Here is a 15,155-nt window from a genome sequence, read left to right as displayed (position 1 = left end):
GTCAAATAAAATAATAAAACGCACTAGATGCCATTCTTCTTTTCTATCTAAGTGCAAATTACATAAAAAAACCACAAATCTAAATGTCTTAATTTTCTTTTAATAGTTTGTCTTTTTTCAAGAAATACAATTACAGTTAGACTAAAATAAATAAATAAAAAGTTTAATTGATCTGATGCATAAAAATCAAGTAATAATTAATGACAATAATAGCTAATAACTAATTAAATGATTACGATGCAACAACACAAAATATAACCTCATACAATAAATTGCGGTGCAGTCAGAGATCTTAGATGGTAAGAAATATATTTAATCCATATTAACGTGTATACTACTTAATATGTGTACTACATTTGAATGCACATTATGATTAAATGTACATATCATTGCTTACGTAATCGTATGTGCATGACTATTAATGTTTACATCAGTCATAATAACTGAAATGAGGCAGGTAGTCCTCACATCTCAAATAGGGAGCTGACAAAACAAAGACGTCTTTCACAATTCATCTCCTTGGGGAATTTTTCATATTTTTCTTCTTCTTTGCTAATCATTAATTACTTTCATTCATCCCCATTTTCGCCCACCCAGATGTCTCACAGGCTGTCGTCCAAACAAGCAGACGTCAAAACTTGGCTGCCGTATTACGAACGTTAATAAGATTTTCTGTGTACTTCTAATTTTTCATCCCAGTAGGCCTGAATGCATGACAGCAGAATGAGCAAACAAATGCTCTGGCATCTCTTTTCCCTTTACTAAGTATGCAAATATGAGCAGATAGCAGTGTGGAAAACCATTGCTTTGCAGTGCTCAAACTTGAAGCCCTTTCTTCTCTTTTATCTGTCTTGCATTGCCACATTCTTGCTGGTGAAATGCAAAAGGCTGTAACTGAGGTTTCCTTGTAACCGAGACTGTGATGTTGATAGGAATTCAGTCTGTCAAGCAGCTTTGTTTCTTTCTCTCACCCCATGTTGACCCTTCCCACAAGTTCATAATATGAGGCTTTTAATGACTGTCGTATATTGGAATGACTTCCAATGAAGATGAGTTTTTTTAACACCTAACGTCGTATGTATTAAAAATAGTACTGTATTCAAATAATTACACGTTTTTTTTACATACTTTGTGATCTAATGTAGCTGAGATGAGATGAAAAACATGATAATGGTGTTGAATCGAAAAAAAACCCGAGGTGCTCCAAAGGCAGCGCAAGCTTCTGTCGGACAGCCAGCCAGTAGACTCTACTTGATTACTGCGGTCGTTCCATCTGTTCACATTTGATTTTAAAATCGATTTAAAAGGGACATTTTCTCTTCTTTACGTCTGTCCGGTGAGTATGTTGTCTTTTACGCCATAAAACATCGTTTTGTCGTGCGAGCGGGCAGGTTTTTTTCCGTTCAACTTTTGTATGCTGCGCATCAGTGACGCAAGTGGTTAGGATGTTCATGTTGTTATTTGGGAGCTCTGCTAACGCCAACTGCGGAGGTGGAGGGGAAAAAACGTCTGTGTCAACAAATGGAGAATGTTTTTATTCATGTTTTAATTCGATACACATATATAGCGGCGTTTAAAATTCCAGACTTGTTGATATCATGGCCGGAAAACGGTGACCTACGCCTACGTATTTTACGTTAAGATACTAGTTGATGTCAAGCTATTCCACCTTACGCCAATTTTGTATACTACGTCATTTACGCACCCATTAGATAACATTTTATGTCAAAATTCTGTTAACTTTTTACAATGGTATTCAAAATACTTTACCTGACAAAATACAACTTTACCTATTTTATTTTTGAGTAGTTTTTCTGCTTTTTAGTCAATTAAAATCATGGTTTACATCAATATTAACGTTGACAAATTATTTGGTCGTTTTTTATAGTTTAAGTCACTGCACAAGTTTGGCAATGTAATAACAATAATAATGATAATAATAACAAAATAAAAATCTAATAACTAAATAGTGTTTAGAAAATGTATAACATACCTGGTTGTTTTTCATAGCGATGTTTGCATATACAAGCCAAATATCTTGCTCAGTCGTTATTTAGGTCTGGAAGACGATTTAAATGAATACGTTATTGACATGGATTTTCCGCATTAGACAGTTGTACTATATATACATTTTATATCTGCATGGAGGGATGTTGGGAGAAGCAATTAAAGTGCTTCCCACAAAATAAAACGGGCATTTATTTCCAGAGTTGAAAGCTCTACACCAGTTGGGGAGTCATTCAGAGTTTATGCCCTGCTCATTGCTCGGAATAATTCACTGAATGTGTGTGGTTTGAGGATAATATTGTGGAGGCTCCATGCCAAGCTTTGACTTATTCAGAAATGCAGAAAATAAAGTTCTGTTTATATTTCACATCTCGACTTGTGTCATTTCAGCAGGACTAAACGAGAAAAAAAAAGATGTCTGCTTACAAAGATGGCGAAGAAGACTGGCTGACTGTGTGTCTCAAATACCTGCTGTTTGTCTTCAACTCGCTTTTTTGGGTAAGTCTGAAGCGATACATTCGTCCACAAAAAAAAAATCCACCGCTAATGATAGCTCATATTTAAAAAGCTTTACTGCTCCCATCAAAGTGCTGGGAGAGCCATTTAGGAGTTTATGGACTTGGCGTGTAATGACTCCTAAATTGCTTTAAAAGCTTCACAGGTTTTTGGCACTCTCGTGGTGACATTTTTCAAAAGTTTGATACACATAAAGCTTTTTCGCTCCAAAAACTTCAGGAAACTAGGAATTTCCTTGGGAGGAATTTGGAAACCTCCCTTTTATTGTTCAGCAGGAAGTGCACATTATGTGTGTGTCGTTTGTACTTTCAGGTGGGAGGTGCCGCCGTTCTGGGCGTGGGCGTGTGGACGCTGGTGGAGAAGAGCGAGTTTCTCAGTCTGCTGGCGTCCGGCACCTTTGCTGTCTCCGCCTACATTCTCATTCTGGCCGGCAGCCTGGTGGTGGTCACGGGCTTCCTGGGCTGCTGCGCCGTCATCCGTGAGCAGAGGAGCTGCCTCTCCATGGTCAGTATGGAAAGTTATTTAAAGCACTTTTCACAAGTGAAAGTAACATAAAGACGGGAATGATTGATTGTATGGATATTCAATACTACTTTTTTCCAGACCGATACAAGTACTCAGTTCCGATACTGGTGCCAAGGGCTACCACTCGTACTTTTGATAAATATAAATTTACCCCCCCAAAAATTACAGATAATATCTTTAGCGACTAAGACAGCAATTTTGACATTAATGACAATTTTGTATTCTAATTTCCAATTTTTAGTTCCTGATCGAAAAGCGGCTGATAATGGTATCGGCCAACGTCACGAGTACCGATACTGTAAAACAAGGCTCTAATTGGCACCGATACTGATACTTATATTGGTACTCGCCCATCCCTGTAGTATATCAATTAATTAATTTGCTGGGTAGTAAACTTTACTTTAATGCAATTCCACTATGAGGCAGCCACAAGTTAATCACTCAAAAAGGAACTAGTTTGCCGCCTAGACGGTTTGCCGCGGAATGATGGGTGTCGTAAATTGCAGGAAAGCAGATGTATTATTATTTTCAGGAATGGAATATTTTTGGGCCAGCTTGTGTTTTACAAGGACAACAAATATTATATATATACTATATAAAGCCTTCAGTCACTAAGTTACTTTTATTTGGACAGATTAGCTTAATGTTAGTTAGCTTAATAAATAGACTCATTAAAAAAGAAAAATGATAATAAATCACTGACTTTGCACTATATACTACAGCTAATTAAGTGACGATTCAAAAACAGGTGACTCAGCAGCATAATTGTAACTTTCCTTAAAAGTAAAAGTCAGGGCCAAAGCATGAATCTCCTGTTTATTAGATGTCCACTGCAGTGCCTGAGCCACTCAAGTCATTCCGTGACATTAAATCCTGGTTTCTCATCTCTCTCGTTGCATTAAAAACCATCATACGAGCGACCGAGGCTGTCACGTCTGCGACGGGAGGCGCTTTCTCCTAACGAGGAAAAAAAAGTGACAAATGGCTGTGACAAGGCCGTTGCTGGCATCATTATGGCAGGAGGGGAACCTTGGCTACCGCTGGACTATTTATAGGCTCGTATCTATCCAGCGCGGATGCGATAAAGAACCGCTTGCATTAGTGTCTTTCAGTTTTTTACAGACTTGTGCTGCGTTCGATCACTATTTATTTTTACGCGTGCGGTATGTGCAGAAAAGATGGTGTCAAAAAGTGCACGTGTGGGCGGGAAGCACAAAAGGGGACGAGTGTGCGTTCCTTGTAGATACACAGCAGGCAGACATTTTTTTTTTCCCATGAATCCAAACTTCCCCCGCAGTCGTTTATTTGATTCCGTATTTTAGCATGGTCCTACGATACGCGAGATGCCGCCCCCGCTCTTATTTGAACGAGTCTGAAAAGGAGTGGGCGGTTTGTTCACTTTGCGGGTTGCATAACGTCGCCCGGGATTTTCGAGTCTTTACTCAATGCAATTAGAGTCATTACCGCTGAGCGACTCCCAGCTCGGATCATTAGTTTTGAAATCATGCTTTGTTTGCGCCGGGGTGATGATTTGTATTGTTCATGCTAATCACTACGCATAACGAGGATTCTCGGGAGGAAATCGCATTCCGCCCCGCCTGTCAAAACGTCTTCCCTGATGTCTTGTACGGGCGCCGCATCACGGCCGAGAGACAGATGCCAGTTGTCTGACAACCGCTGCAAGTTTTTAATGGACTAACTTTTGTCGAGTCAATTTTCCTCCCGGGAACTCAACATTTGTATTTGTCACTCTCTCATAGTATTTCTCCTGTCTGCTGTTGATCTTCCTCATTGAACTGGTGGCTGGAGTTCTGGCTTACGTTTATTACCAAAAGGTAACTTGACGGTCTTAAAAAAGCAACAGAAAAAAAGCTTTGTAAAGGACAAATTTGAGACATTCTGCTGTTTGTTTCCAGTTGAGCGAGGAGCTGAAGCAGAATCTCAAGCAGACCATGACGGACAACTACGCTCAACCGGGGAAGGAGGCCATTACGTTAGCGGTGGACAAACTACAACAGGATGTACGTTTTTGTTCCAAACGGGGACATCCAAACTTGCCACATGCATGAGGAAGATTGTGATGGCCACATTGATATTCTTTATTTTTAATTCATTGACACTACAATAATCAATAGTGATGGGAAAATTTGCTTCATGAACCACTTGTATTTTTTACTCCTCTAGATGGCACTGTTGGATTAAAGGAAGGGGTTTAAGAAATGGCAATGGTGAGACAGTGCCATCTCGAGCGCTCAATGAACACAACGGGTTCCTGAAGCATCATGAAGCTTCATTTTCTCATTACATATTACAGACAATATTATAATACTCACAGGCATATATTTTTTCTTCTTTACTGCTGCTTTGAAGATTCCACTCTAAAAACCCATTACTAACTTTTTTTTTTTTTTTTTTTTTTGGAAGGGGGTGGAATAATGGCATTTGACTCCATCATTTTGTCCCCTCAGTTCAAGTGCTGCGGCAGCGACAGCTACCAAGACTGGACTGACAGCGTGTACATCTTATCCGCGAGCGCCAACCGCCGACTGGTGCCCGACAGCTGCTGCAAGTCGCTCACCCCGGCATGCGGTGTCCGCAATCACCCATCCAACATCTACAAGGTGGAGGTGAGCAAGACTCCCCCTCAATCTTCTCTTCATCGGAGAAGTTCACTCTTAATGATCGGCCGGCGTCCGCAGGGGGGATGCATCACCAAGCTAGAGCAGTTCCTGGCCGACCACCTGCTGGTCATTGGTGCTGTGGGCATTGGTGTGGCCTGTCTCCAGGTATGTGAGGGCGGGGGGAAACAGTTGAGATAGTTAGTCTTCCTTTTTCACTGTGATTTTCAATAGAATGCTATGAAGTTTAGCAATAAATTTGCTAGCCAAATCAGCTAAGCTCTTATCAATGATGTGAGTGTATCACATCTTATTCCCTGAGAAAATGATGTCATGCTGATCGTATTTCTTCAATAATCTGCCCACGTCTGTCCTAATATTGATTCCCATGCTTACATTTAACACATAAATCCAGGTTTTAACACCCTGGTTGTAGTTTTCCTAATAGTTCGTTTTGTGTGAGCCACTAACCCGTCCGTGTGTGTGTTTGTGTGTAGCTGGCCGGGGCAATCTTGACCGCCTGCTTTATCTATCTTCTCTATAAAGAAGAGGAGGAGGATTTGGCTACATTGTGATTGTCGTTAGCGCGGCGCTTTTAGCTCCCGTGTTCTTTTGCAGGTGTGAGCACAGTGTGGAAGACATTTGCATGCATGCATGCGTGTGTGGGTGGGTGTGTGTGTGTGCGTCATGCGCTACATTTGTTTTTGCACAGTGGCTGTCCATCACAAACGAGAAAAGTAGTACTTGTAGTAGGGCTATTAGTTGTAGTAGTACTCATAGTATTAATAGTCATAGTACTTTAAGTCCTTGTAGTATTAGTACTTGTAGGACTCGCAGTGGAAGTAGTAGTACTATTTAAAGTAGTAGTAGAAGTAGTAGTACTTGTAATAGTATTACTACTTGAAGTAGTAGTCGTATTAGCAGTACTAATAGTAGTACTTGTAGTAGTGGTACTAGTAATACTCAAAGTAGGAGTAATACTTGTACAAGTAATAGTAGTACTCGATGTAATTACTTGTAGTAGTTGTTTTTGTTGTTGTAGTACTTGTAGTATTTGTACTAGTAATAGTAGTAGTAGTAGTTGTAGTACCTTAGACTTTACTGTAGTAGTACTTTTAGTTGTAGTACTTATAGTAGTAGTACTTGTAGTAATAGTAGTGGTAGTACCTTTAGGAATAATACTTGTATTAGCTAGTTGCAGTACTTGTAGTAGTTGTGGTAGTATTGTAATTGTAGTAGTACATGTAGTGGTAGTAGTACTTGTAGTTGTAGTCTTTGGCGTAGTAGTATTTGTAGTAGTCGTAGTACTACTTCCCCATTTGACGTGTGCTGCTAAGCAAAACAGCAGCACCGACTCCATATTCAGATCAATGACTATGTGCTCTCCATGCGCCATCTTCCGTGCTTTGCCACGTGCTTTGGAGACTTTTCCAGTCTGTTTGTCAAGCATGCCATTCGCTTCAGCGGACAACACTTCCTGCTCTGCTTCTTCTGCGCTTTTGTCCAAATCATTCTTTGATGGATTTGCTCATCTCGCTTCAAACTCATCCGCATCCCCCATCGCTTCAGCGGCCCCTCGAGCGCTAACATTGACGCGGTATAACTGGGTCCACGCGTTCCTGTTTTCAGATCTGTGGGATGGTGCTCACCTGCTGCTTGTACAGGAGGATCAAGATGGAGCCTTACTGATGTGCTCCGCGTCCTCTTTGTACCACATTCTGGCTCCTCCTCCTTTTTTTGGTTTCTTGTCTGCTCCTCATTGCCGTTTTCCGTGTGCTGAACGACGGAGGCCTCGTGGAGCATGTCTTGCCTTTAAGCTTTATTACGAGAGGACTTGTATTGACGCAATGTTGTCTGCCAGCGTTTGTGCTCGTGAATTATGAATGTGTCTGAAACCCCCAAAATGGAACAGACACTGTGTATGTTGTTTAATGTTGTGCCTGATAACATAACCAAAGGGTTTGCTTTGAATGTTATCGGTGTAGAGTATACGGAAAGAAACCAGAGCAGCCTTAATAATACCTTGAAATATTTTATGGTCACCTGCCACAATGTTAGGAACACTTTTGTATTCAAAACAAGTATTAGATTTTTTTTTTGAAGAGCAACTACTTCAAATATTTTTAATGAACCATAAATGGTGCTCCAAATATTCCCTGTTCCCTCCTACAAATATTAAAAACGACACAATTTCAGTTTGTGTTATTTGAGCCACCAGGGGGAGGCAAAGCTCACATTTAGAAAACCAGTACTGCTCTTCTACCCTTGAATTTTGTGTCGCCTGTTACATTGTCAACATTGTCAAGTCTGAGCATTCCCTCAGTTTTATTGTCATGTAATTATATTCCCAGCTAAGGGCTCCTCTGTAATTTCTCTAAACTTTGCCACGGTGCCTCGTTCAAACCACATTTAGTTCCCCCCCAAAAAGTGCTGATGTGGTTCTTGGGGTCGTGGCTAAATGAAATGCTGTACTGTATGTATTACCTCTCAGCCTATTGTTAGTGTGTCATTGTTACCATGTGTCACGTCTGTTATTCTTTCGTTCCTTTCTCGTAGCGCCGAAGTTTCTACGTCGCAGCCTTGTGTCCAATAACCCGGCGACTTAAGCGTTTGGACGCGTGTGGGAAACACTTTTGGGACGTGCACATCTGCATGTGGGGGGTCGGGTCCAAGGTTTGTTTGGCCATAGTTGATTAGCCGTGCATGAAGCCGCACAACGTGATGTAAACACTTCACGGGGATTTTGAAGTGAGTAAGCCGTTAGACTGTCTGTTATTTGTCATGTGTCAGCAAGACAGAAAGTAAAAAAGTTAATGTTCTAAAGCCCCCCCCCCGTGGTTTGTCCACAGACACCTGAAATTCATATCCATATTATCGTCCATATTACAGGAAATTGACCTCAAACATCAAGTGTGAAAGTAAATAATCAAATAAAAAATTTCAAAAATATTCCAAGGAATCCGATGTAAATTACAATGAACAGTGATGTAAAAGTGTCACTGATTTAAATGTTGTTTTTTTTTGGAAAGTTATACATAAATTTACCCTAAATCAATTAAGCATTTGTAAATGATTACAAACCTACTTTAAAGTTAAATATAGTTAAACTGTACCTAACAGTTGTTTGGTACTCGATAAAAAAAAAAGAATTAAAAAAAAAAAAGTTGGACTTTTAGTAGTAATTCTTTCACATACCACCAGCGGAAGCCTTCATACACTAGCAGTGCTTTTATCACTACGCTACATTGATTGACAATTTGACGGCTTGGTGAAAAAAAAAAAAAAAAATGTTTCTACTTTTTACGTTGTCTAAGAAGTGATATTTAATAGTCGTCATATAATTCTTAATTTTTGCCGGGTTTTAATGAAATCATGCCCCAGTCATTAAACCACCTGAGAATTGCATAACTGACGCATTTCTGTCTCTGATTGAAATTCTACCTGCATATGCCACCACGGTATCCTAAGAAGCCTCTCCTTCCAAAAAGTGCTCATTACGGGCAGAAAAAGTCAGGATTCCTTTAGTGTCATAACGAAAGAACGTCTCATTAGTGGAGTAGTGGAGTGAGGGTCGCCTGAGAGCCATTCCATAGAGTCGCAATACGCCATCTCTGCTTCTCAACGAGTCCACTTTCATGAGACCAGATTTTGTCCGACGGTATTTCCACATAAGTAATGGACGTTGGGTTGGCCTTTCATGCGGGGGCCGAGACGCCGAATGTCACGGCAAGAGCGCCGAGCTTTGAACGTCGTGACTTGTGTAATTTACGCGGATATGGCAGGGTTAAGGGTTTGTAGATGGAAGACTGACAATTCTTACACGCTGGATTCATTTGTTAAAACGGCTAAAAAAAATGTCGGCGCCACAAAGGGGAATCAGCAGAAAAGCAGGGACAGCTTGGCATGAAGAGAAGTAGTTCTGCTCCTAGAGCTGTCAAGATGAATTGGCAAACTCTCTTGGTCTCTCAAGAGTAATTATTATTTGGTGAGTACAAAGTCCCTCTCATATGATATTCTTGAATGGATATTTTTGTTACGATGCAAAATAAATGATTTATTCGATGAATCGATTGGATCATAAAAAATTCAAAATTTCAAGACTGACTACAACCCTTGTCTGCTCCCCTACCTGAGATTGATAGCAACGGAAAATGACCTCGACAGGAAGGGTTTGGTCACAACCGTAAAAAAAAAAAAAGGCAAGTAAACACTTGACTTTGAGTGTTTTTGCCTGCAGGCTAAGAAATAGCAAGCTCGATGGAACACACCAAAAAGACCCTGTGCATTTTCTGTAAATTGGGTTACATTTGGGTGAATTATTTTGACCTGGCCGATTGAGATAAAGATTGGATTTTAGTGGGCTGAAGCTGGTTGTAAAGTTTCATGTAATTTTTTGTTGTATACTGAAGTTGAAACTGAAAGAAAATTTCAATGTTGGCTAGATGGACCCAGCAGCGTGTTTGAAGTGACCTTATTTGCAAAATATTGATTTGACACTTGATTTTTGACTTTCTTCAGTGTCAACATCTGTCCTTATTCAAGATTCCAGCATTCCTTCCCTCAAGTGAAAGCTTTGGAACGTCCCGATGGCGGTCGTCCTCATGTGGCGGCTTTTCGCATATAGAAAGGAAATCTTTTGAATTGACACTTTTACAGCACCGTCAGGGTGTTATCAAAGCATATCTAAGAATTTATGAAGCTTTAATGGAGCTTTGTCTTGAATATAAACATAGTATTATATATCGCGGGGGTTGTGTGTGCATGCACGCAGCGGAGCGTTGGGCGCGGATGCGTGGCAGACCGTAAGGTGTGCAGCTGTGGGGACTTTTTCACGCTCTTTACATCTGGAGCCTCTTTTCCACACTGGCGATCGCTCAAAGTGCGTACGGACAATTCGAGATTCATCCAGTAAACATGAGTTTGAATGTCTCAGTTGACTTCTGCGCGCCATATGCGCCTCGTCGTCGTCGACCGGGTCAGATTCCGGGCGATGAAAATTGCCGATTGTAAAACCCTTTTAGAGTTGCGTTTGAATGTTGTGAAATATACTCTCATGTGAACCGAAAAGAAAATAACAGGACGTTCGCTACATGACTGGAAAGGATCTGGGCCTGTCACTCGTTCGTAGGGGGAATGTCCCCTCGCGTGCTTGACGTCTCTTTTATGGCTTGTCACTGAGCACCGTAAGAAGAAAAAGTATGTATATTATTATTATTATATTATAATTCTTTTTAGGAAAGTGCAGGAGTAAATCATGGAATAAAATATTAATGTTGTTTTGGGGGGCTTTGGCCTCTTTGTTGTTAAACGTATTTGACGATATATATATATACAAGATACAAAATGTTTTCTCCCATCAGTGCGGGCCGAACTGTAAAAAGATTCTGTGGCAGTTGCTTTGACCAATGTGTGAAAAGTCGTAAAAGTTGAGGCAGGACAACTTGCGCCAGTTTGCTATTTCCTGAGCATCTTCCTAGCCAAGAAAGTCGGCCATGTTGGAGATAGCTCATTCTAAAATTAAGTGAATCAAAAAAAAAAAAAAATTGGGTGAAAAGAGACAGCTGCTACGAAGGTCAATTTGTGGCAACTTTCTCAGAATTTTCTATCAAAAGAGTTTGGTCAAAATTAACCTAATTAAAATCCCCCCCCCTCCCCCTCCTCTCCAAAAGAAGACAAACTTGCTTTTGTTTTTCCATACAAAAATTTGGGTCTGTTTTATGTGTGCAAAAGTACCCAATTTTTGTTTGTGGGTTATTCGTTCATTTGGGGTTCCACAATTAACCCAAAAAGGTGTGCTAGTTCCAATTTTTTGAGTTATTAATTTAACCCCAAAAGTTTGCTTAAATTAATAACACATTTGGGGTTGTTTGTGCAAAACCACCCATTTCTTTTTATTTTGGGGGTTAAATGAATGACCCAAAAAGTTGTTACTCCCATTTTGACCCAATTGAGATTATTTTGAACCCAAATGTTATTAGAGGGCTGCCTCCTCCCCTGGATTGGCTGTGATTTTCTTTTTTCCCCCTCGCTCCCTCATTTCTAAGCTCAAGGTACTTAAAAATATACCGGAAATGACTGCAATCAGACTCCACCAAAAAGCTCCCGAGCTCCAATTCTGGGTCAGTCTGAGTTTGTCTCCGGGGTTCAAACACCAGCATGGTCATATTTGTATCTGGAATTCTGCGGAATTATCCGATCCAAAATGAATAGCAGCCGCGCAATTCTCTACAAGCCACTAGATGGCGTTGATTGTCCAAATGTTTGATGAGGAGTCTCTTCTCAGCCGGCCTTTAATTGTGCGTGGCGCTCGTCAACATTTTCAGGCAGCTTCCCGCAAATAACCGCACGTTTGTTTGAACTGCGTAAAGGTGTTTCCTCGTATTGTGACGCTATTTGGCTCTCCATTGTCGCTTAGCCGATGATGATTGTCGTCTCGTGACTCAACGCCGAAGCAGATGCGAGGGGGGGGGGGGGCAAGTTCATTCGATGAAGCACTAAAACAATCACCATGGAGACCGTGGAGGATTCCAGAGTGTGTGTGTGTGTCTCACTCATCCACGCCTCCATTTGGCGAGCGAGATGGTCCACGTTCCGTCTTTGGCCAACTGCTGTTGTGCGATGACAGAGGGAGAAACAGGCGGAGGTGTGAGGCGTAGACACACAATTGGATGATTGATGGCGGCCTCGCATCAGAATGAACATTTGTGTGATTCACAAACCGCCGTGCTAATTTGTATCAGTCTCATTATGCAAACCCATAGCGTTTGGATAATTCCTCCGGTGCAAAAGCTTTTAATTCAAAGCACATGGCTCGCCTGCGTCACTAAATGTGCCTCCCTCAATAGTCCGGAGCTATTTTTTCCCCCCTGCTAGTTACCTGCTGCCAGGAAGCGGAGAGAGAAGAAAGAACGGGGAGATAAGAATGAGAACATGTGTGAGATTTTACAAGCAACCAGAGGAAGAGGAGGAGGAAATGAGGCACGAATGGCTTTTAGATGAGGAGGCCACTTGCGTTATTCTCCCTCCAAAAAGTTGAGAGCATCCCAGGTGAGCAACCCCCCCCTTTCCAAAAAATACAGTAGTTTGAACCGCTCATAATTCCCTGAGTCGACAGTTATATAAGGGTGTAACCGTACAGAAATAAAAGGACACATTTATATATTTAAAACAAATAATGGGACTTTAACTTGGGACTTTATAAGAGCCGCTTAGCTAAATGCTAACAAACAATGCAAAACACCGTAGACAGGCTAGCAATTAGCATCAATTGGCGCTGGGTTATAATGCTTCAAGCAAAGGATACTCAGTACATCAACACATTTGACTATGACAATACTCTCAAGGATATATTCTTTATCCTCTGCAAGAAAAAATACTGTAGGGTCACAGTAGTAGTGTAACTCTTCTTTATTTGTGGCTTCATGAAAATGAATAGAGCAAAAATACATGGGTTAAAAAAGTGTTTTCTTTCCAAATTAATTATATGTAATTTCCAGGACAATGATCTGACTCCCAACTTGTCACTCATCCGGCTTGTGGAAAATTGCGCCCCCCCCCCTCCTTTTGTCATCTGTCAATCATCCCCTGCGAACGGTCGCCGCCCCGCTGGGTATCCCGCCAGGCACCGTCAAATACCCGCCCGCAGCTGTTCACGGCCGTTTTAGACGGAAGGACTGAGTCATAGCGGGAGTTCAGGGTCGGGGTCATGAAATTGATCGGCTTCTCAAAAGTCGCACTGAACTTTGTCACACTGTCACAATAACCTCAAACTCCATTGTGGCCTTAGCGGAACCCGAGCCTGCGTTTTTCATCTAATTTACCTCCTATTGTGTGTTTCCTCCCATTGTTCTTCCCAAAGTCATTCATCGATTTATCTCGGGGCACATTTTCTGCTTTCTTGCGTATTCTTTGTCTTCCACCTCTCTCGCTTCTTACAATTTGCTTTATCAGCATCGCGTTAATTAATTTCTGCACTGTCACCTGCTCATAGTTAGACACCAACACAATGTTGGGAAAAATGAGGTGGAAACTTTTCAAGCACACATGCCGACGGATACTCCAAAAAGAAAACAAAGCCGATCGATAAACTTGATCCCAAGATGCGGTTGCTTATTCAAACAAAGCCATTGAGACCTCACACAAAAAGTCAGCACGTTCCAACTAAAGCGGTGACGTGTGTGTGTGTGTGTGTGTGTGTGTGTGTGTGTGTGTGTGTGTGTGTGTGTGTGTGTGTGTGTGTGTGTGTGTGTTCACATAAAAATCGTCGCAGTGGACTATAAATCCAAGACAAATATTTCAATGCGTCGCTCGGCTCTTTTCTCTCGCTCGCTGTCCATCTTGTCGTTATTCTGGCTTTTTCCTTTTTGTTCGCGCTGACAAGGCTCTTCCTCCCGTTAATAGCGATGGCAGGCTGAGCCACACTCCATAATGCCGCTGATATTTTTCCCACTGGAGACCCCCGTCGTCGTTGACCCTTTCCTCACAAAATGAAATGTACAGCCATCCCTCCCCACTTTTTTTCCCCCCTCTTTCTGGCCATCCGTACTTGTGTTTCCTCTGCCAAGCTTCTCCTCGTTCTCTCCCCAAGGAGCGCTTCGACAAGACGCGTTTGTTTTGGAGAGCCGAAGCTTTACGGATTCATGCCCAGACGCTCCGGGGTGACTTTTATGAGGCGCAGACTGAAGTAAAACGTTTTCGCATTTGTGGTTTTTAGACAAGAGTTTGCCAATTATATGAAGTCTACCTCAGAATCATTATTATTATTTTTTTTAAATCGATGGGGAGTCAGCCGCCTGGTAAACCAACTTCATTAACTTGAGTGTTAATGAATGCACGTATCGACACCGATTTCGAACACAACCGCGCAGTAACTAGCGCTCGAAATGCTGGATATCAATAACGGAGCCAAATGAGAATGGATCGGACGGGACAGCTATTCTCCTCTGCGGCCAGCCTGCCGATCAATTGTTGCAGAGGCAGTGTGGCCAAGCCGCCGTACGGTTTTCGTTAGCTAACAACCTCAAGTTCCATCGCCGCTCTAGCCGAAAAGACCGCAACAGATGAATGAAGTCGTCATACAAAAGAGTTGACGCTGAATTTCTTCAGCAAGCCTCCGCCATATATTTTTCCAGCAACTTTTATTTGACCTGCATGACCTTTGCAACTGCTAATGCTAATCCAACTGCTTGAGGAAAAGATAACTTTGATTGTGCTAATAAAACGATTTTATTTCCTATTTAAGTGAGTTTGAACTATGAGTTTGGAACCCTTTGGGAGTGGCTAATTAAATGTCAATTATTTCTCAACAAACACAGTGTCATATTTGAAGCTAATTGTTTCTGAGGAGAGACACGCTACTAGCCAAAAAAAAGCATGTTACAGGAAATCTCGTGTCAGTGCGGTTTTGCTGGAGATGTCCGGTATTTACGCTATACTTGTATAGCCTGAGGAGCACAACTTATGCGGTGATCTTATTTGTATTGCATCTGC

At 41.5% G+C, this 15,155-nt stretch overlaps 1 protein-coding gene across 4 annotated transcripts in view; it reads left to right on the top strand.

The window, feature by feature from the left end:
* Positions 1-1,219: 1,219 nt before the first annotated feature.
* The window catches only part of tspan11 (tetraspanin 11), a 42,950-nt gene continuing 29,014 nt past the window's right edge, over positions 1,220-15,155 (top strand). The window contains exons 1-8 of one of the 4 annotated variants that reach the window (XM_085902116.1): positions 1,220-1,336; positions 2,398-2,505; positions 2,836-3,027; positions 4,809-4,883; positions 4,965-5,069; positions 5,517-5,675; positions 5,748-5,834; positions 7,296-12,032. In XM_085902116.1, coding sequence (XP_085758242.1) covers positions 2,422-2,505; positions 2,836-3,027; positions 4,809-4,883; positions 4,965-5,069; positions 5,517-5,675; positions 5,748-5,834; positions 7,296-7,355 — 762 coding nt within the window. In that variant the 5' untranslated portion in view covers positions 1,220-1,336; positions 2,398-2,421 and the 3' untranslated portion in view covers positions 7,356-12,032. The other 3 variants (XM_085902114.1, XM_085902115.1, XM_085902117.1) reach the window with 3 other exon arrangements.

Source organism: Syngnathus leptorhynchus, chromosome 21, assembly GCF_054491065.1.
Source record: "Syngnathus leptorhynchus isolate UIUO chromosome 21, UIUO_Slep, whole genome shotgun sequence".
In the NCBI taxonomy this organism is placed as follows: Eukaryota; Metazoa; Chordata; class Actinopteri; order Syngnathiformes; family Syngnathidae; genus Syngnathus; species Syngnathus leptorhynchus.
This window is presented reverse-complemented; position numbering and strand designations above follow the sequence as displayed.